The 23816-nt window shown below is 32.1% G+C and overlaps 1 protein-coding gene across 1 annotated transcript; it reads right to left on the bottom strand.

Moving 5' to 3' along the window:
- Positions 1 to 20: 20 nt before the first annotated feature.
- LOC129806172 (uncharacterized) lies at positions 21 to 23545 on the bottom strand. Its single transcript, XM_055854566.1, has 6 exons — positions 23193 to 23545; positions 18620 to 18731; positions 3191 to 3385; positions 2798 to 3112; positions 2374 to 2726; positions 21 to 129 (listed from the first exon to the last, which is right to left on the bottom strand). The coding sequence occupies exons 3-6, from the start codon at positions 3359 to 3361 to the stop codon at positions 54 to 56; spliced, it is 915 nt and encodes a 304-aa protein (XP_055710541.1). The 5' UTR covers positions 3362 to 3385; positions 18620 to 18731; positions 23193 to 23545; the 3' UTR covers positions 21 to 53.
- Positions 23546 to 23816: the final 271 nt, after the last annotated feature.

Below are 23816 nucleotides of genomic sequence, written 5' to 3'. Positions count from 1 at the left end.
ATTTAAATAAAAGCCAAAACTTCCTCATTGATCAACTTTATTTTCCAAGAGTCTCATTGACAATTTTTCAATGATGTTGATATATTGGAATTGCAAAGTAGCTCGGAGTTGTCCTGTTTTCTTAGTTTCCTGAAAGATAACAAAGAAAAGAAACTGATGAGTACATTTTTTTCATTTCACTAGACCAGACTACATTGTTATGCATAAATGTGAGGTTAGGTTTGATATAACCTCAAAAATTCTAAGAATACTTTTAAAATAACCTAGAACGATTTCCCTTTTATTTGCAGATTTTTTAAATTAAATAATTACCATATCAGAGAAAACGTTATGTATTTAATATTATCAACACAATTCCATTAATTTAATATGCATAGAAACCTAACCTCAAAAAGAGTAACAAAAAATCAAATGATCGAAAGATTCAGGAGCAAACTGTCTTTGTGTTTTTAAATTCCAAAACAATTTTCTTTTTAAAAAAAAGTCTTCATGGTGAATTACCAAATTACGATAACAAAAAAATAAAGTTAGGTTAGAAAATGAGATTTTTAGTTTAGAATTTTATGCAATTTCTAATGAAAACTTTAAATTTCATTTCCTTCACTCTTCTCAGTACCTCAAATTCTTTACAAAAGCAAAAAATTCTTATATGAATGACTTTTTATGAAAACAAAAATTATTTTTGATTTATAGGTTATGTTTACGTTTTAATAAAAAATATCATTTTTCTTGGAAATCTCAATAATTCTTATATTATATTAATATTATTTAATATTATATATTAAAAAATTTTCATGGTGAATTACCAAATTACGATAACCAAGAAATAAAGTTAGGTTAGAAAATTAGATTTTTAGGTTAGAATTTTATGCAATTTCTAATGAAAACTCTGAAATTTCATTTCCTTCACTCTTCTTAGTACCACTAATTCTTTACTAAAGTAAAAAAAAATCTGAATGACTTTTTAGGAAAACAAAAATAATTTTTGATTTATGAAAAATGTCATTTTCTCTTGGAAATCTCAATAATTCTTTAAATCGAAATCGAAAATCGATTTTTACTGCACGATATTTGTATTCTGTGAGTGTCAAAACGTGTGAATCCAAAATTTGGGCCTGATCTGACGAGATTGGATTTCACCTTGGACCACAAAAGCTGAGATTGTAAAGAATTTCAGCTAACTTATCATTCATTCTTGCCTTATAAGTTACCAAATTTTACTAATAGGAATTTTTCTTAACGCTACAATCACAGTTTTACCTCATTTCTCTTTTAGGTTAGCATGCATAACCTCACATTTCAAAATTTTTGCGAAAAACATAAAAATATAAACTTGATATGAAAATGAAAGATCTTTTTAATATCATTACTAATAATTTAATAATCTCTTCTTCTTAATTGGATAAGAGGTTATCAAGGAATTTGAGGTTATGATTAATTTAACCTAAAATTTATAATCATAAACATAATTTGAGTGCTGAAGTTTCTGAAATTTTCCATAACATTTACGTTTATTATCAATAATTTAAAAACATATCAAACAGTTTGGTCTATTTATGATGTATTTTAAGGTTCTTGAGATCCTAATCACATCAGTATTAAATGTTTTAACCTTTCATTAATTTCGAGTTACAATTACAAATTTTTAAACTATCAAAAATTAGTTGTTTTTATTTTTTAAATGTTGAACAATAAATTAAACTTTGTAAATATTCTACATACGTTACGTAAAATCAAGATATATTAAAAAATATTAACTTTTAATTTTTTAAGGTTAGTTTTTTTATGTAAGGTAAAGGTGCCCCCGAGTCGAGCGGTGGTCAATTTCTAAATTTTTAATGGTGAATTTCTATAAAATTGTCACTGATTCGTATTTATTTATGGAATAATTGATCTATTAATGTTAGATCATACGCCAAATATTAGTACAAATATAAATAAATTGAATAAATAACTCTACCGGTCGAGTAAGTTATTTTTCTGACATTATCAATGAATAATATTTTTCGCTTTAATGAAAAATATTACATATGAGTATTGTAGTTTTTATTGCCAAAAGGGATTTGCTTAAAAACAATTGTAAATATTAAAAATAAATAAAATCAATTATGAATTTGAGAATTTAAAAATTCGCCATTTTTGAGCTTAAATATTTATTACATAGTAAATAGCTAGAGACTTGCAAAAAATATTCTAGATTCCTTCAACCTTCTACTTTACAATTATGTACAGAGGTAGCAAAAAATAACTCTAGGTAGTCAGGAAAAATTATTTTCTTTATGGAACACCATTTTAATTTTTTTTGGTTAAACATTTTTTACTTTCTTTTACCAAAAAAATGCAATATGAAGAAGAAAAGATTTCTCAACTCACCTTACAATAAAATCTATCAGACTTCTTCTCGACTTGATCTCTAAATTGTCCTTGCCCGTTTGGAGCCCTCTGATCATGCGATCAGCCACCTCAGCCATTGTCAGTTCGGACGTGACGCCCAGGTAATGCATTAAACCGCCAACATTGAAGGTGCTTCCTTGATTGTTGAGAAATATCGTCGTCAGCTGGATGTTGACGATGAAATTGGTGGCTTGATTGTGTGTCAGCTGCATCAGATTGAGTACATCACTGCGACTGGAGATACAAGCTCCAGCTGCATTGATATTGCTCCTAACCGTGACCATTTGACCGCCACCGCATTGATGCATTTTCGGGGCGAAATTCGTTACGAGCTGCAAAAGATGGCAAAAATATCATGCATTAAAGATACTTTATCCGCCAGAGATTCAATCATTGATCTCACATTCAAGAAACGCTGAATATTTGTTCCAGTTTGCTGAACAACATCACAAACATCATCAGATTGCACTTCCTCCTCAACGTCGATGATGGCATCCACAGAACCCAGCTCATTCCAAACATACTCTGCCAGGGAATTCATCTGCTGATGGCACAACATGTCACAGTTGAGATTCACCACATTCCCATTTGTCAGATCGAACTTCTGCACGGTGCTCGTGGTATCTTTGGAGTCGGACACGAGAACCACTTGGCACTGATGACGCGTGGACAGTTGATGATGGAGTTCCCGCGACAAGAGGGAAGTGCCATTGGTGATCTTGGAGGTAAAAAAACCCCAGGAAGATGCCAGGTCAGAGAACAAATATTTTTGTATTTTCGTGCGTTTGGGGCTTACCAGAATGCGAGATTTCTTAAAACGATTCGACGTAATCATTCCATGTCCCCTTCGGATTGATATGAGAATTATGATGAGGCAAAGAATAAGAATTACACCGATAAATTCTCCCCAGAGCCAGAGAGTGGACAATTTAGTGTCCACTAAATGATCTTCAATCGCTGTTGTCATTTTCTTGTAGTAATTAGTCAGTACCTGAGGATAGAAAGTGAAAAGTGATTAATCGTTTTGATATTGAAGTAAATGATCAAGGGGAAAATATTTTCAGGAAAAAAGATATTTTCTAATAATATCGTTTACGATTAAACTAAAAATTATTAAAATTTGCTGATCTATAAAAGGTCTCGTAAAACGCTATAACTCTACAGAACATAACATCTATCTTTAGCCACTAGGTAGGGCTAGAATAAAAACATAGATCATAGAAATTTTAATATGAAATATCTCAAAATCCAAATTTTCGATTTGGATAAAACTTTTGTACGTTGTAGCGGAATCCAAGACCTTTTCAAGGATATCTCATAGTCCCCTGCAAGTCTTTTCTGACCCTAGAAACAAACGACCAAAGTTCATAACTTGACCGAACGCCGAACTATATCTACAAGTCATTTTCAATGAACTATTTTAACTGAGATTCTTTACAATCTCAGCTTTTGTGGTCACAGGTGAAATCCGACCTCGTCAGATCGGTCCCAAATTTTGGATGTACAGGTTTTGACACTCATAGATCACGAAAATCATGTGTGCAACCAATTTTCGTTAACGGCCGTCCCGTCCGGAGTCCGGACTACAAACGCTTCTGGAGAGAGAACGAAAAAAGATATCGACAAGCGGGTTTTAAACGGGTTTTAAAAGAGAAATTCTTTTTTAGATTAGGATAAAACTTTTGCATGATGTAACGGAAGCCAAGACCTTTCGAAAGATGTCTCATATTATCTTGTAGGTCTTCCTTTTCCTGAGAAATAAACAAGTAAAGTTCATATTCAATCGAATCATATCTACAATTCAATGTCGATAAACAGTTTTCTTCTGGAATTTTTTGTATTCAAACAAGTCATAAATCAAATCTTTAAAGCCCTGAAAAACCGATTCTAGCGTAGATTCTTTGAAAGCAGACTGGGAATGTTTTCAATTCTAAATCATGTAAATTCGATTGTGATTACATATTCAGGGTAAAATACTGCGTAAAACGATCTTTATTAATTTTTACCCTTACGACGTTATCACACTTGCACATTAAAATTTTAATGTGATTCACATTAATTGTCGCTTGTGAGCGTCCAAATATGTTATTTGTGTCTTTGAGTCACTTAATATTTGGGGTTTTTCTATTTATTGATAAAGAAGTGGACTTGGCCTGCAAAAATAAGTTTAAATTTGCCTAAAGCATAAATATTTTTCACATTAAAAAATTAAAGAGAAAATCGCATTAATTTTTCGCATTAATGCTATAAATCAATTTTATATCAAATTTTGCGGGCCAAGTTTACCGTTTTATTAACAAGTAGATCAAATTTTGTATATAAAATGATTCAAAGACAGAAATTACACATTTGGACTCTCACCAGCGACAATTAATGTGAATCATATTAAAATTTTAATGTGCAAGTGTGATAACACAATTATGCCTCTGGCACACCTTTTAACTCGGTACAATTTAATGAAATCAAAATTCACGTCCCATTTTCTCTCAAAAGATTTGCTTAAGGCTATCCCACTCTTTCGATGTCAACATTAACTAAATTGAATTTGTTATGACGCTCAAAAGAAGAAGAAGAGTCTGAAAGAGTGGGATAGATATGCAAAGCTTTTAAGAAAGAAAGGGATGTAAATTTCAATTACATGAAATTTTCCTGATCCAAAAGGTGTGCCAGAGTCATTACCATGAGTTTTCTTGACGTGATGCTTTATCCTTAAAATTTAATTCACAATTAAGCTTGTACGCTTTCCGAGTTACAAAAACTCTAAGGTTACATGAAAAGAATCTTGGCTACCACCAGCTTTTTTGGGCTTACTACTGTTTATATATAAAATTACAATTATCACCTTGTTTATTCCGCAGTGATAAATATTAAATTCAATTAAAAATCTATAAGAAATATTTAGCTGAGGCACACACCATAAAAACAGGAATAATACCTTAGGAAATTATTCTGTTTCATTTTGTTAAGTGTTATTTAAATGGGTAAGTAAATAACGCTTTGTATTTTATGATGTTAAAAAATATATTCACTGAGAGATATCCAAAAAAGTTAAAATAATATTCCAGAAAAGTTAATTTTATCCTGCAGTATTGATCCGAAATCGGTGTAAATATTATGCTTTTTAGATGTATTATGGGTTAAAGTTATCCTTTTTCATGTTAAATTTAAACTTTAAAAGGTGTAAAATTACCATTACAAAATTTTGATGTATTTTTACACCAAAAAATGTTAAAGCTATGAGGAAAAAAAGTTAATCGCAGCCTCTTTTTTATCAGTTTTTAAAGATATTTCCTCCTTTATTTACATTAAATTTATTCAAATCCCTCAGCATTATTCTGATAAATTGCTTGAAATTTATTTCTCTTTGACAAAAATATTGATCAAGAGTGTATGATTCAATTTTATGCTCATAGTATAAAAAAGCTCATTAAATATACCAAACTATGTATACCCTCTAAACTTTAAACCCATTTCTTTCTACGTTCAATGCCAAAGATTGGAATTCTCAGTTGCAAAATTAGCTTCGGTAAATCATTTTTAACTCCAATTGCGCAATATATTTTTTCTCTTCCCAAATACCTGTTACGATTTGCAATTTGTGATATATTCGGATTGTGATAGTGAACTTGTAGTGGGATGATTATTGCCTCTTTTTATTGCTTATTCCCATATTCAGTAATGACTTAAAAAAATGCTAAACAATCTTGAGAATAAATTGAGAAAAACAAAAAACGATAAATTTGTCGTAAAATTGACCAATAAGTTCCGTCTTGGGCCAAATCATTGTGTTTAGAAGTGCTTTATCAAGTAAGAGGAAGCCTTTTTCATGTGCGATTAGCTAAGGAGAACCAATAGTGTTCTACAGAGATCTGTACAAAAAGTCTGAATCAAATTTAACCATTGCATAAGACTCATAGAGGTGCAAAAACATTTGTCAGGGTTAAAATTTTTCTTTCAAAGCTCAACCTGAAGATAAAAATAACCCAGACAAGCAAAATGATCCTGTAAATTAGCACTTTTAAACTTAATTAAGAATATAAACATGATAAGTGTCTTATTTCAATGACAATAAGAAAGAAATTATAAGAGGAAACAGACTTAAAAAAATCGCAATGTTTTTAGCGAAACAACTTGCACAGAAAGTTGATTTTCTTGTGCAACAACTTAATATGTAAATGAGGAAGAATAATTTGCAAAGTGCTTAAATCTCGAATTAATGAGAATTTTGAGGAGCCACAGAATGATGACATCCCAAATCATTTTTTATGTATTTCACGTGTTCTCGAGGGTATATCGGGTTTCCAAGGGTAACACGAAATTCCCATAACCGGGATTTCTAAAGGTTACACAGATTTTCAAGAACAACCCGGGTTTTTATGGCCTCTATACACACTAGTAAAAATTTCTTTAAAAAATGCCTTTTTAAGGAAAATTTCCCCTATCCTTGTAGGCAAAAACGTCAGAATTTTTTGAAAAAGACAATTTTTGACGAAAATCGCGCTTCTAGTGTGTAGACACCATTACGGATAACCAGCATACCCAAGGATAATCCGGATTCCCAAATAAAAGATTTCAAGATAACCCTGGTTTTCAAGCTTAACACCGATTTCTAAAGATGACCCATATTTCTAAGAATAACTCGAATTACCAAAGATTACCCGGTTTCCACAAAAGACAATCCGGGATTCCAAGGTAATCCTAGTTCTCAAGCTTTACATGGACGTGGCCCGTTTTTAGGCACGACAAGTTTAATTTTTTATGCCTCGACTCGATTAATAATAACCATAATAACAGGTCAACACGGAGTTCTAAGGATGACCTGGATTCCTAAGACTGACCGGGATTTTTAAAGATTACCCGGATCTCCATAGAAAATCCAGGTTTCCAGGGTAACCCTGGTTTTCAAGGTTAACACGGATTCCTAAAGATAATCCGGGTTCCAGAGATAACTCAGGATTATAAGGATAACTTAGATTCACAAAGGTATCCCGAGTTTCCACAGATTACCTGGATTCCCTAGGATAACCTGAATTTTCAAAGACATCCAGAACCTCCAAGATAACCCTGGTTTTTAAAGTTAACACGGATATCTAAAGATATTCCAGGTTCCAAAGATAACTCGGTGTTTTAAGGTTAACCTAGATTCCCAAAGATATCCCGGGTTTCCAAGGACAACCCTAGATTCTAGGGATAACCTAGATTCCTAAAAGTATCCCGGGTTCCCAAGACTGTCCTGGGTTTCCAAAGATTACTAGGATTTCCAAGATAATCGTGGTTTTCAAGGTTAACAAGGATTCCTAAGTATAACCCGGGTTCCAAAGATAACTCGGGATTTTAAGGTTAAACTAGATTCCCAAAGACATCCTAGATTTCCAAGGACAACCTTGACTTCTAAGAATACGCCGAAATTCCCAAAGGTATTCCGGGAATCAAAGGATAATCCGGATTTTCAAAGATTACTTGGATTCCCTAGGATAACCTGAATTTTCAAAGCCATCCAGGTTTCCAAGGGTAACCCTGGTTTTCAAAGTTAACACGGATTTCTAAGGACAATCGAGGTTCCAAAGATAACTCGGTGTTTTAAGGTTAACCTTGATTCCCAAAGATATCCCGGGTTTCCAAGGACAACCCTGGATTCTAGGGATAATCAAGATTCCTAAATGTATCTCGAGTTCCCAAGACTGTCCTGGATTTCCAAAGATAATCCTGGTTTTCAAGGTTAACACGAATTCCTAAATATAACCCGGGTTCCAGAGATAACTCGAGATTTTAAGGTTAACCTAGATTCCCAAAGGCATCCTAGGTTTCCAAGGACAACCTTGAATTCTAAGAATAAGCCGAAATTCCCAAAGGTCTTCCGGGTTTCAAAGGATAATCCGGGTTTCTAAAGATTACCTGGATTCCCTAAGATAAGCTCTATTTTCAAAGACATCCAGAGTTCCAAGATAACCCTGATTTTCAAGGTTAGCACGGATTCCTAAGGATAATCCAAGTTCCAAAGATAATTCGGGATTTTAAGGTTAAGCTAGATTCCCAAAGACATCCTAGGTTTCCAAGGACAACCTTGGATTCTAAGAATAAGCCGAAATTCCCAAAGGTATACCTTGTTTCCAAGGATAACCCGCATTTCCAAAGATAACTAGAGTTTTCAAGATAACTCGGGTTCCAAAGATAACTCTGGATCTAAAAGTGTAATCCGAATTCTCTAAAGTCTAAATTAACTCGATATCTCGAAGATAACCTAGTTTCCCATCAGTAACTTAGGTTCCCAAGAGTTATCCGTGTTCTCAAAAGGAACCTGATATAACAGAGGTAAACCAGGATTCTCAAAGATTACCCGGATAATTTCTAAGGATAATTTGGATTCTCAAGTGTCATCCGGCTTCTCAAAAGTAACTCAGTTTCCCAAGAGTTACGCGGGTTCTCAAGAGTAGTATCTCGACTTCTCAGAGGAACGCAGATTCGAAAGATGATTCGGGCTTTTAACCCTTTAAGGACGAGAAGGTCAAAAATCGGGGATCAGAAAAAATCACTTTTTCTGACATTTTAGAGCAAAACACAACTTTATATGACTGTAGGAAAAGTTTCATTTTTGAGTCACCGGTGACCCAATCGTCCTTAAAGGGTTAAGGACAACCCGAGTTCCCAAGATAAACCAGGGTTCACAAGAGCAACTCGACTTTTCCTTGATAACCCAAACTCTCTAGAGTAAATCAGGTTCTAAAAATAATTCGGATTACCATGGGTAATCCCGGTAACCCTGATTCCGAACATTCCTCATGTTTACAAACGTTCCTAAATAAATTTGGATGTTCCGTCAATTCCTAAGCATTCCCTCTAAGTTTCAGATTCTTAATGATTTCCCATGGGTTTCTCAGTTCCTCTAAGAAGATTATCTAAGTCTTAAAAAATCCAGGATTCTACCAAAATACCGATCATTTATAAAAAATTAGGTTTTGGAACGATCAAAATAAGTGAAAACCGAGTATCTTTCTTTGAATTTCAGTTAAAAAAAAGTACATTAAAAACCAGTTTCAGTTTGAAACAGATTTCAATTTGCGAGAAATCACACAGAAATTCCTTGAACTTCTTCGCACATTTCTATAAAAAAATAAACAACTGATTCAGACGATGCTCAATTTGCATAAAAGTGGGTGAGTGATCACGGAAAAATCAAAGAGAAACTGGAAAGGAAAAATTGTAGTGTTTTAATCTCATCCCGGAAGAATTTTTGCACTTTATTGCATTGGTAGCGAGCAATGTGTGAGCAAGTTTATCGACCTGTACAGATCACTTACATAAGTCCAGAAGATTTGCATCAACATCAACACGATTGAGTGATTCTTGTTTGATGGTTTGATGCAGAAAATTATAACTATCTTGTATTGTGGGTCATTTTATATGATTTCACGTTGGCTATCGTGGACCCTGCAGGGGGGGGATAAAAATTCACCCATAAAATGTATGTAATTGGTGACATACATAATAGGTAAAAAGAGAGCTTTGGCAGAGAGAGTCCAGTTGTGCTTTTTTTACGCAATAACTATTTTACTCTCACTGCAATATTATTGATGCTGGAATAATCTCTCTCACTAAATGAGGATTTTGCACCTCAAGAGAATTTTCCACACTCTCCATTTTGATGTATTATGCAAGTATTTGAAATTATGTGCAACACTATGCACATGCCTCGGGGTATCAGAAGAATTTTAATGGTCAAACACATGGAATAACTCAAGGATATTCAAAATTGAAAACTAACACGACATTTATTTGTGATATGACAATAATGTAGAACGACGCTTAATTGAAGATGCTTTTCGTGTTCTTGTTCTTTTGCAAATATTAACACTGACCTTCCCATCAACTTGTTGCAATATCCAAAGAGGGCTTCCTGCTAGCAAGATTTGTAGTCTTATTTCAGGTTGTGCTTGAGAATGTGTTTTAAAATAAAGAAATATCGATTTAAAGGGGGTAATCGAAGATCTTTAGTTAATATCTCTCACCGTTTGGCCTCTATGTTCTGAATTTATCCCGACTTAAACAAATTATTTATTATAAAACCTTGCCAAGAGCATTTTAAGAAGTTTAAGGTGGAAACTTTGAAGGTTCTTTTCAATCATTTCCGTCAAGAAAAGCTGCTTTCCCTCTTAAAAAGATTACTAGTGAATTTTATCAGCTTTCAAAAGCACAAAAAATTATCAAAATCGGATTGTTATAATTAGATTTTTGGTGATTTTCCAGCTGAAACATTGTAGAGAGCACTTCAAGAAGCTTTACTACAGGGACACTTCAAAGTTCCTATTGAAGAATTTCCTACAAGAAAACATGTTTTTCGTAAACCGATTACTATAGACTTTCATCACCTTTTCAAAGTATAAAAAATCATTAAAATCGAATTTAAATTCGATTTATAATGATTTTTTAAACTGAAACCTTTTAGAGAGCATTTTAAGAAGCTCTAGAAGCAAAGTTCGAAGGTTCATTTGAGCAATTTCCTTCAAGGAAAGATTCTTTCTTTCTAGATCGATTACTAGAGAATTTTATCAGCGGCTAAAAGCATAAAAAACCATCAAAATCGGATAGAAATTTGACTTTTAATAAAATTTTTGACTGAATATTGAAAGTACTTTAAGAAGCTTGAGGCGGAAACTTCGAAGTTTCCCTTGAATAATTTACTTTAAGAAAAGCTACTTTTTCTTCGATCAATCAGTAGATAATTTTATCAGCTTGTAAAGATGCCAAGGATAATCAAAATCGTATTAGAACTGGATTTTCAGTGACTTTTTAGCTGAAACCTTATTGACAGCTTTTTAAGAAGCTTTGGAGGGAAACTGGGTAAACTTCAAAGACCCTTTTGATCAATTTCCTGCAAGAAAAATATTTTTTTCTTAAAGCACTTGCTACAATATTTCATCAACTCTACAAAGTATTAAAGATCATTAGAATCGGATTCAAATTGGATTTATGGTGATGTTTTTAGCAGAAACCTTGTAGAGAACAAAAAGCATCAAATCGAAATTTTGAAGATACTTTTGATCAGTTTCCTCAAAGAGAAGCTGATGTCCGTCTTAAAACGATTACTAGAAAATTTTATCGGCTTCCAAAAGCTCCATAGATAATCAAAATCGTTTTAAAACTTGACTTTAAGTAAATTATTTATCTGAAACCTTATTGAGAGCATTTTAAGAAGATTTAGAGAGAAACAGATGGGGAAAGTTCAAAGATCCTTTTGAACAATTTCCTCCAAGAAAAACTACCTTTCCTTCTTATAATGATTACTAGAGAATTTTAACAGCTTCCGAGAGCACCAAACATCATCAAAATCGTGTTCAAATTGAACTTTTGCTGGTTTTTTATCTGAAATCTTGAAGAGTAAGAAGCTTTAAAAGGATACTGGTACAGGTTCCTTTGAACAATTTCGTTTAAGAAAAGATGCTTTCACTCTCAAATCGATTGCTAGATAATTTTATAAGCTTCCAAAGACGACAAGGATAATCAAAATCGTATTACAATTGGATTTTCAGTGACTTTATAACTGAAACCTTAACGAGAGCATTTTAAGAAGCTTTAGAGGGAAGCTTGGTAAACTTCAAAGATCCTTCGAAACTTTGAAGATACTTTTGATCAGTTTCCTCCAAGAAAATCGCTAATTCTCTCAAATTGATTACTAGAGAAATTTATCAGCTTCCAAAACCACAAATAATAATTATCAAAATCGGTTTAAAATTGGATTTTTGGTGATTTTTATAACTGAAACCCTTTAGAGAGCATTTAAGGAAGCTTTAGGGAGAAACTTCGAAGCTTCGTTTGAACACTTTCCTTCAAGAAAAGCTTATGCCCTCCTAGATCGATTACTAGAGAATTTTATTAACTTCCAAAAACGCAAATAATTATCAAAATCGGTTTAAAATTGGATTTAAGGTGAATTTTTAACTGAAACCTTGTAGAGAAGCCTAGGAAAAGCTTGATGAAATATTTAAAGATCCTTTTGAGCAATTTCTCTCAACAAAAGCTAGCTTTCCTTAGAGCGCTTACTAAAGAATTTTATTAGCTTCCAAAAGGACTAAAAATCATCGAAATCGGATTCAAATTGGACCTGTCGTTCATTTGTTATTGAAATTTTATTGAAAATATTTTAAGAAGCTTTAGAATGGAATTTTGAAGATGATTTTTGAATACTTTCCTCTAAAAAAAGACTTCTTCTTTTAGAATGATTACTAGAAAATTTTATCAGCTTAAAAAAGCACCAAAAATCATCAAAATCGGATTAAAATTGAACATCGGTGAAGTTTTCACTGAAACCTTAAGCAAACCACTTTAACTAAGATTTAATGAAAAACTTTGAAGATCCTTTTGGTCAGTTTCCTCCAAGAAAAGCTGCTTTGCTTCTTAGAAAAATTACTAGAGAACTTTTATCAAGATAAAAAAGACAAAGAGACTTTAAAAAAATCATCAAAATCGGTTTTTATCGGTTTTGAGTGAATTTTTAAATGAAACCTTGTAGAGAGCATTTAAAAGAGGTTCAGATGGAAACTTTGATGATATTTCTGAACAATTTCTCTAAGAAAAGCTGATTTTGCTTAGGATGATTAATTAGAGAATTTGATTAGCTTCGTAAATTAACACTAAACCTACCGACCGTTTTTGATCGTTTTTCGGTCAAATGACAAACCACGCTCAACAAATTTGTCTTGGAAAAGAGCAAAGAATTAAAATTTAAACATTGAAAAATATATTACATACAAATTTTAAGAAATTCATAATTTTTTATTGTAACATTGTACCATTTAAATATGTATTAATTTTAAACCGGTCAATTTGACCGGGTCTTGGTAGGTTTAGTGTTGCTATAAACCATCAAGATCAGGCCAAAATTGGATTTATGTTCAATTTTGATCCAAAACATTTTAATAAAAAGCTCCAGAGGTCTAATTCGAAGTTTTTTTGAACAATTTCCCCCAAGAAAAAAATGTTTTCTCATTGGAAATGGCCCTAAGTGGTTATGAAGTGGCCAAGAGTGGTGACTTCAAACAAACAAGGATCATTTCGTTCCAGATTTTTTATAAATTAGATAACTCTGAGAAAAAAAAGAGAGTGCGATTAACTTTTTTAATAACTTTACCACTTTTTAGGTGTAAAAATATATCAACATTTTTTAATGTTAATTTTACACCTTTTTAAGGGTAAAATTAACATGAAAAAGTGTAACTTTAACCCCCAATACACCTAAAAAGGGTAATATTTACACCGATTTCGGTTTAATACTGCGGGGTAAAATTAACATTTCCGGAATGTTATATTAACTTTTTCTGATTTCTCTCACTGAACCTACAGAACTTAAAGTTTCAAATTTTTCTTGTTTATGTAAACGATTTCGCATTATTCATCTGCCCTCTAAAATTCTCCCACAGCATGAATTTGGGAGTCTTCAGTTGAAGAAATTAATAAGAAGCACGTGTAATTTTGCATACATGCCAAAGAAAAAATTAAATAAGCCCACAAGCAAGGTCATAAAATCAACGTGAGAAATTAAGCAAAAAAAATAAAAACGCGCATCAGATGAAACGTTAATTTCCCATTTAATGGCTTAAGCAGTCGCATTGCTTGTTACTTGTCTTGCATATCGCATCAGTTTAATTTAAGAAGTACTATTTGACATTCAATTACATCGTATAATGTTTTTATTAATGCACCAGGAAAAGGCATTTGACAAAATAAAGTCACTAAAACTTAAGGTTTTCAAGAACAAGTTGAGAGTTTTCTTTTTTTACAATTGCGATGTAAAATAATTGCAGAGTATTTCTTTCGGTTAGATTTGAAAATTGATTCGATTTCAAAGTAATATCCAATTATTTTGTAGATTTTGATAAACTTGGAGATGTCAAGAACAGTCAATAAATTCACCTTCATAAGTAATTATAGTAGAGTATAATTATAGAGAAGGAAAGTAATTTAGTTTGGCCCAATTTGCTACACTTTCACTTTGGAAAATTCACCTTTATCGCAGTCTTTTTCATTGCCTGGGGAACATGATTGCTTTTCTAATGGTTAGCAAAATAAAATACCATGAAGAATCAAATAAGACGATAATTTCTAATCTCAATATTTGTATTATTGGACAGAAGTAGCAATTGTTAAATATTACATCTAAGTAATGGATTATGTCAATAGAGTCTTTGGAGGCTTGTTATCTCTTCCGAAACTTTGTTTCCTTTATTGCTCAAATTCTTGAAAAAAGCTAGGTAATGTACATAATTCATCCCAATATCACGATGATTTGCCTTCAAATCCTGGACTTTAGGGACATACGATTGCCTAAAAAAGCTTTGGAATCCGTTATATGGGCTTCAAACCTAAGGCTTCGATAGCCATATGGCTTAACTGTTATAATTCTTTATCACTCAAGATGTTTTGGAAAATTTAACTTACGATTCGATTATTAAGAATGAATGGCCTATAGTTAAGTGTGCTAATCCGGGCGCTTCGCTATCTGGATCATTCTTTGTGAAAAAAGTATTTTAAATCCAAAGGTTTAATTAAAAGTGAATTAGCGAAAAGGCGACCAAGTTAGTGCATGCTGACTTATTTCACATTATTTTATAAATTTTCTTTAATATTTTTTGATATTTTTTTTAATATTATGTTTCTGAATGAAACAGTGAATAATTCTTTGGATTTAGAAGAAGTAAAAAAGAATATAAGTCGAATCTGAGATCACTTCGGTATCCATAGTATTCATATATTCAGAGATTAACTCAAACTTTTGGATGGTCGGCCTGGGTATGAATTCTGAGATGCGCGAATTTTTCAGAACGCTTTCTGTAAGCGTTTGGTGAAGCTTTCACAAAAAGTGTCACGTGAAACACTTGCAGCACCTAAAAATTCACATGAAAGTTTTTACGAAAGCTTGACAAAATAGTTACTAAAGGTGACCTCAGAGCCGTGAATTTCTCACGTGAAAAACTCATGATCTAAGAACTCATACTCTGATCCACTAAATTAATGGTCTAAATTGAGGGAAATACACTGAGAGAAAAAGTCTTTTTTTTTGCGCATATAACTCACTAATCTTTTGAATATAAAATAATTGAAAAAATACTATGTTTATAGTTGTTTTGCAATAAAAATGTCTAATGTTCACTATGAAATTATGAATGAGTCCAAGTTCAAATTAATAATGGTAAATCCAATCATTTGAGGAAAATATCGTCATTAATTTTTTTGAGTGATGAAATTTTGTATAACACTAAACCTACCAAGACCAGGTCAATTTGACCGGTTTAAAATTGATACATATTTAAACGGTACAATGTCACTAATAAACTTTATGTATTTATTAAATTACGCATGTAACGGTCCTATCACACTAAAATTTTCACAATTTAATTTTAAATTCAATTGAGCCAATTGAGCATTAAAAGATTTCTAGAATTTACTTGAAAATTGTCATAGTCAGGACACATTTCGCAAGAAATTTCCTCAATTTTAAATAGTGCCGCGGGATTTTTGATTGTGAATCACTCCGGAAAATGTGTGATCGTATTTAAAATGTGTTTCTATATATTATATATACTGCGATTTCTTGACACAACAATTTTTTTCGAATTGCTTTGGAGGAACTCAGCAAATTACTTCCGATACTGAAGATTCACTCGCGTACAAGTTTATCACTAATCACTGTACTTATTTAATTTTTTGGCCACAGATAATATTAATTAAGAGTGAATAAATTTAATAAGAACACTTTGGTTCAAAAGGCTACTTGTTTAACTGCAATAAAATTAAAATTAGTGAGCAATTTTAACATTTTAATTTGCTAAATTTAATTGAGGAATCACATTACGCTATTTTAGTATGTTTAAACATATTTTGGTGGGCCAAGTATTAGTTTATATCAATAAATAAGCGGAAATTTATCAATTCAAATGATTTTTAATACAAAATCTGAAAATTAAATTGAATTTACAAATTGAAAAAATCCTAGTGTGATAGAACGGTAATATATTTTTCAGTGCTTAAATTTTAATTTTTTGCTCTCTTCCAAGACAAATTTGTCGAGTATCCTACCCTACCGCGATTTGTCATTTGATCGAAAAATGATCAGAAACGGTCGGTAGGTTGTGTTAAAGCGATGAGGAGGCCAGAGGCATTTTCCTACTCACCAGAGCGGGCAAGGCAAGGGGGAAACAACTCGCGAGTCTAGAACATCTACCAACGTGAATATCGTGAATATTAGCATTTTTTCGTGAACATTGCGAATATTTCATAAATATCGTGAATATCACGAATTTTTCCTCAATATTGCGAATATCGCGAATATTTCCTCAATATTGCGAATGTCGAGAATAATTCCTGAATATTGCGAATATCGCAAATATTCCTGAATATTGTGAATATCGCAAATATTCTTGAATATTGCGAATATTTAGGGAAATATTCGAATATTTTCTTCTTCTCATATAAAGTTATGGGTATTTTGTTTATATTGATTCTAGGACATGAAATTTTGGTCAGTTGTTTGCCCCTTTGTCAAACAACTCGGGGGGAAACAACTCGCGAGTCTAGAACATCTACCAACGTGAATATTGGCATTTTTTCGTGAATATTGCGAATATTTCATAAATATCGTGAATATCACGAATATTTCCTCAATATTGTGAATGTCGCGAATAATTCCTGAATATTGCGAATATCGCAAATATTCCTGAATATTGTGAATATTTAGGGAAATATTCGAATATTTTCTTCTTCTCATATAAAATTATGGGTATTTTGTGAATATTGATTCTAGGACATGAAATTTTGGTCAGTTGTTTGCCCCTTGGGGCAAGGTCACAACTTTATTTTCACCCTCCTCCCCTTTTAAAAATGTTTATAAAATAGTTAAGACAAACGTTTCGGTTAAATACGATAATGACGTATCATCCTGATTTTTTTTTCAAAATCAGAGATTAAATCGACTCTAGAGAGCGTATTTTTCGACTGATTGGGACAAGTTTGGATTCATTTAAAAGGTCTTTGAATTTCAGACAAATATGAGTAGGTTTAATTGAGAAGATAAATATTTCTTAACCAATTTTGAATATCGAAAAATAAATCGCGGTTTCGAGCACTTTGCTAAACTTAAACACTTGCCACACTTTTGCTACTGTGTGGTGGTAGTTATCCAATTATTTCAATTATTTTGTCATCAAGATATTTTTCTCTAATTGAGTATTGTGACAAAGTCACAAGCTTTTGATCTTTCACTTCCAAATTCCCGACAAGTTTTTGTTGTTGCTGTTCTGTCTTATGATTATGACTTTGTCCTCCTTTTTTTTCTCTCTCTAAAATCTTCAGTCAAATGGTCAGCAATTGAAATTAGAATGGACTTTAATTGTATATTATAAAATGTATTTGTTGCATGAATAATTAGCATTTATGCAGCACAGTTTTTAGTAGCAGTGAAGGGCATTTTTCTATAGAGAAAAATTGCTTAACAGCACGAAAAATTGTAAATTGTTGAGATATGACATTTTTCTATTCACACATTAATAGGCCACTTTGGAGTGTAGATCATTAATAATAGGCATGAATTTTTCGTTATGAATTTATCATACCAAGATTCTATCAGAAAACGAAAGATTTGAGTGGGATCAAATTTGGACGACGAACCCAAAATGATTTTTTTTCGGATTTAGAGATAATTTGCATAAAAATATCATTGAATAAATTCTTTCTTTTGGGCGGAAAAATCTGTTCCCCTTGATAAAGGTCAGACAGATAAAAAGATTAATGGAACAACTTTTGGTAATTTCTTCGTTTTTTTTTGACTTGTGGGAATTTCGCAAGAATTTTTAAAAATTTTCTAATGAAATATGTAGACTTTAGAAGATATTCAAAGTCATTCAAAGCCATTTGGAAGCTCTCAGGCGAAATTATAACTTGAAATTGGCAAGAATATTGCGCTAATGGCATGTGTAAGTTCTTAGTGTTCTTCTTTTTTGGGGAATTACTTGTTCTGCTCGATCATCGTCAGAAAACCGGATGATGTATATACGAAATGGTATAAGAAATGTTGCTATGTAGGAATTGCATGGAAGAAAAACCTTGGTACTGCGCATTAACATTGGTTCAACGCTAAAAATGCGACTATATACCATTTATTCTCAAGGTTTTAAATGCATTTCGGACCTTTTATGTTCTTTTCCCACAAATTTTTTTTATTCTTTATTGTACTCACCCAACATCGACGAGAAAGATGATCGTATGGGAATATCCCTGTGCAGATCTTCAGCAACTAACCAGAATAATCTGGACAATTTTACTGACGAGTGTCATCTTCGCTAGATGCCCTTTTGGATGAAAAAAAAACAGAAATTATAGTCTCAAACTATTATTCACACATCATTAATTTACTCTTCACATGTCACACTAAATTTACCCAACATTGAAAGAAATTAACAAAAGGTAAAATCATAAAAATTGCACAATAAGTAAATTAATAGATTTTTGTGGAGTTTTTCATTGTTAGAGGCAGTTGGTATCTCTAATTTGAGAAGCAATCACTTAAGCATGTCTTACATTCTCTGCTTTTCTGAGCTTTTTTCAGCAATTAAATTAAATGTAATTTTAAGTGTTCCGTATTAACCATTAAATGAATTATTCACGTGTACATATTGCTGTCCATTGACGAAGAATCGTTAAGATATTTTGCTTTCCTGCAATAATATTTTCTTGTTGGTTGCCAAAGACAATCTCTATTTAGAAATTTCTTTCATATTTCATGGAATTGTGAGTAAATCTTAAACATATTGACATAGTTATTTTGTCATAATGTAATGAGCTTGCAAGATATTCTGTGTTACTTTCTATGCTGATCTTAACCTCAAATCCAAAGCGAATTAGTTGTAAACAACTCCATCTTGTGGAGGGAATTTTAATAGAGACCATATTAAGTTGAGGTTATATTGAAAATCTTTAATAATATTAGTATCAAATAGGGTAAAGTGGTACAAGCTGGACAATGCAATGGTACAATTTGGGCATGGTTTTTTTTCTTGATAAATTTAGTACTTCATTTTCATTTGTATATTTTTAATGCTTTAGTTTTATAATTTAGTTCCTTGTACTTAAAAACAAATTTTGTACTGTATTTATCAAGAAAAAAGCCATGTCCAACTTGTACCGACGAAATGTCCAAATTGTAACACTAATTCCAAATTATATCACTTTAGAAGATCCCATCCAGAATCGAAACGCTGTCTAATAAAAAAATGATGAACAAATAATTGACTAAATCTACGAAATAGTTTTGTATTAAATAATTCCAGAACTTTTAGATTCACAATCTGAAAATTTCAAAGTTATATACATTCGCAACAAATCCGTTTTTTGGGATTATGAATAAAATAACCAAAAATATATCAAAACAACTTCAAAACCAAATAAGACCATTATGATCCACGCAGAGTAATTTTCATTGTGTGGCTCATTAATTTTTGTTGGTTAATAATTTTGTTAAATTGTTCAGTTAATTTTCAATGGAACATTAATCATTTAACTGTAATCATTACAAACGTTACAAATATTTTCTTCCAGATTTTTGCATATTTTTTTTTTATTCTTTGAATCTGTAACTATAAAAATGTGTCAATGCAATGAATTTTTCCACGATGCATTTTTAAGCTAAAAGCATGTCCATCAAGTGAAAAATTATGCTGCAATTAGACATTCTTAAATTTACACCATGTAATTATTTGTCTTTCATTAATTAATGTGCCGAGAAAAAAATCTCATTGCTTTTTTATTTGCATGAGAAATTCCCCTTCTTTTTAATTTTTTTTTATTGCTCAAACTCTACGAGAGAGCAACAATATAGCATATACGATCGATCTATTTTGAGATATGTAATTTCGAAAAATTTTGGAATAATAAAGTTTTAAATAAAATGACATTATGGCACTTGTCCTGGTCTAGACTAGTTATACTTTGACTTTCAAAAATTCAAGATGGCGCTTTTATAAGGTCACAGGTATGTTTGGAAGAAATGTTCACCTCGAAGACCTCTAAAACATACAAAAAAAGAAGAATTGTAGAAGCCGTTTTCGGAATAAACCATAAAACATGGTTTTGGAGGGGGTGGGGGAAAAAATCATAATTATGCTCATTGTGTCGAATTATGGGGGTTACCGAAGACCAAAAATTCGGAACTCTTACCGCATGGCCTCTAGCTAGGTAACAAGTTTACGGACAGAAAAAAAAGAATATCAAAAAAGATGTGTAATTTACTGGTACTTAACCGATTGTGACCGATGCAATCGGGTTGGAAATTTCAAGACCTTTCCACAAAATCCAAATTCAACCAAATTGGTTGGAAAATTAGCCCTCCAAATTAGTTAAACTTTTTCCTTCAAAAATTCAAGATGGGAATTTTTAGGTCATAGTATGTTTGGACGAAGTGTTCGCCTGGACCACCTCCGAAATAAATCCAAAAACCAAAAAAATCATAGGAGCCGTTTTCGAAATAAATCAAAAAACAAAAATAGTTTTGTTATACGTCAAATTTGAGAAATTTGAATTTTTTAAACATAACCTCTAAAATCCATTTTCAATTCATCCGTCGTTCGAATATGAAGAACTTGAATTTGTTTCTGTAATCTTTTGAGGTAAAATTGAAATGGAAATGTGAAACTTCTTTGAGATTTATTTTAATATTACACTTTTGAATATTTAAAATAAAAATTGAGGTTATATTGGAAGAGATGAAGCGTTATTAGCCTTTAAGTCAAAATCATAAATCTTTAATTTTATCAGTAAATATTTATTTTAAATCTTCATGTTTTTTTTACCTCAGAAATAGAGGGATCATTTGGGAAAACTTTTTTTCTTGTCTCCTTGTTACAAGTACAGTACGACTTTGATAGAGTTAACCCCAAAAAAAATTTAAACACTGGGTAAAAATATGTAAAATTCCAGGAAATCATTAACTACAACAATAAATAACTTATAATGTATCAGATAAAACCCCGAAAAGTTAAAAGCACGAAATCCAAAATTCCGAAAAGCTAAAATCCCTAACACCAAAATCCCGAAAGGACTAAAATCCCGAAAGACAAAATCCCGAAAACCGAAATCCGGAATTGTTTAAAATCCCGAAAAGCCAAAATCCCAAAAAGGCCAAAATCCCGCAAAGCCAAAATCCCGAAATTCAAGATCCCGAACGCCAAAATCCCGAAAGCCAAAATCCAGAATAGATCAAAATACGGAATGTCAAAACTCCGAGAAGCCAAAATCCCAAAAAGGTCAAAATCCCGAAATCCAAAATCCCAAAAGACAAAATCCCGAAAAACTAAAATCCCGAAAGCCAAAATCCAGAATAGATCAAAATACCGAATGTCAAAACTCCGAAAAGCCAAAATCCCAAAAAGGTCAAAATCCCGAAATCCAAAATCCCGAAAGCCAAAATCCCGAAAGCCAAAATTCCAAAAGCCGAAATCTCGAAAGCCAAAATCCTGAAAGCCGAAATCCCAAATATCAAAACCCCGAAGAGCCAAAATCCAGAAAAAGCCAAAATCCTGAAATACAAAATCAAGAAATCCAAAATCCCAAGAAGCCAAAATCCCAAGAAGCCAATATCCCAAAAGCCAAAATCCCGAAAGGCAAAATCACAAAAGTCAAGATCCCGAACGCCAAAATCCCGAACGCCTAAATCCGGAATAGAGCAAAATCCCGAATGTCAAAACACCGAAAAGCCAAAATCCCCAAAGCCGAAATCCCGAATGGGCAAATAATCGCGAATGTTCAAAATCCTGAAAAGGATGAAATTATATGGCGGATAATGTGGAGAATAATTTCCCAAGACACAGAAAATTTCCCTTTGCCTCCAGCAAGCGCAGGTGCAATCGTATGGGAGTAGATATAACATATTTAAGAATTCGCGATTTTGGTTTTCAGGATTTTGGCATGTTCGAGATTTTGGCTTTCGGGATTTTGGTTTTCGGATTTTAACGGGGATCCGAATCAAATATATTGACTCTATTGGAGTCGTACTGTAATTTATAAAAATAATAATAATTTGTTAAGTTTTTTCATAATCGTAAATGACCTCTATTCATTTCATGGAAAAATGTGTCAAGGTCAAAAGTCAATAATCTGTTAAAATAATTATTCCTCAGCCAATATATACGCGGATTGATTTTGTTTCAAAACTTGTAGGATCACAAAAAACACTGAATCGGTCACAACCTGTCATAATAAGTGTAAACCGGTAATAATCGGTAATAAATCGTATAAATCGGTAAGTGACATTGATATTCATTTTTGTTTTGTATTTTTTTCAAATATATATAAATACTTTTCAATTGTTATTAATCCAATGTAAAGTAAAAAAAATAAATCGTATAAGTTCGAACATAACGCGAACCTTTTACCTTTTTTTTTAAAAATGAACGTTTCAGGTATTTAAAAGATTTATAACATTCTTGTAATTTATGGGATATTCTAATCACAAATGGGAGTCATAAAGGTGTCTGAGATTTTTGCATTTAGAATTTTTAATAGTTGCATAAATTCGTAATTGCTTCGGACAGTCAAATAAATGTGCAAAGTATGACTTAAGAAAAGGTGATTTTGCTGAAGATAATAACAAATGGTAGTATCATCTCTCTAGGCAAGGAAATTACATGGTATAGGAATAAATCTCTTGAGACAATCTCTACTAAAGCACTATAATCAGGGATTGGAGACACGTAATCAACAATGAATCCGCAAAATGATATTGGGGAACTTTTTGATGGAAACATGGGAAAACTCACTTTAGAAGCTACTGATTAATGATGGGTTTTTGCACACTTTCTTTCGCTTTTCTTCCAAAACACACTCACGAAGAGGGAATTTTTTTTCCCAAGCACTTCCACAACTTCTTTTCCTGATGTTCAAATGATCTGCAACACTCAATAACTTATAAAACACTTCTTTCACTGGTAGAAAATTTCTCAATAAGTGCTCCAAATGTTATGTGAAAAAGACTGTTGTACAAATCACTATTTGTTGTATTATGTTTCTTTTTTTTTCTTCTTCTTGATTTTTTTGCACAGGTGCTTTGAACTATAACCAAGCTCGATCGACGGTTGAGCACCGACTGAAGTGAATTGCTTGCCTGACTTAAGCGTTTTGTTGATGGTAAATAAATTGAGTGTGCGATTCTGGAAAAGCACACGCCATGCGGATCTCCACAAATACATGCTTGATTTGGCGCGAGGAAGACAGCTTTTTTGGGCAAATCACGTAAAACATATTTAATTTTTCGCAAAATTTACAAATTAGAGCTGAAAAATAGAGGAAATGCTCAAGAACGAATATTTCGATGCATTTGAATTAATTATTGAACCATTTAATTACAATAATTTACTTCCTAAAAAGATGCTTTTAGCATTTTT

Source organism: Phlebotomus papatasi, chromosome 3, assembly GCF_024763615.1.
Source record: "Phlebotomus papatasi isolate M1 chromosome 3, Ppap_2.1, whole genome shotgun sequence".
Taxonomy (NCBI): Eukaryota; Metazoa; Arthropoda; class Insecta; order Diptera; family Psychodidae; genus Phlebotomus; species Phlebotomus papatasi.
Note: the sequence above shows the minus strand (reverse complement) of the source record. Positions and strands in the feature narration are given on the sequence as shown.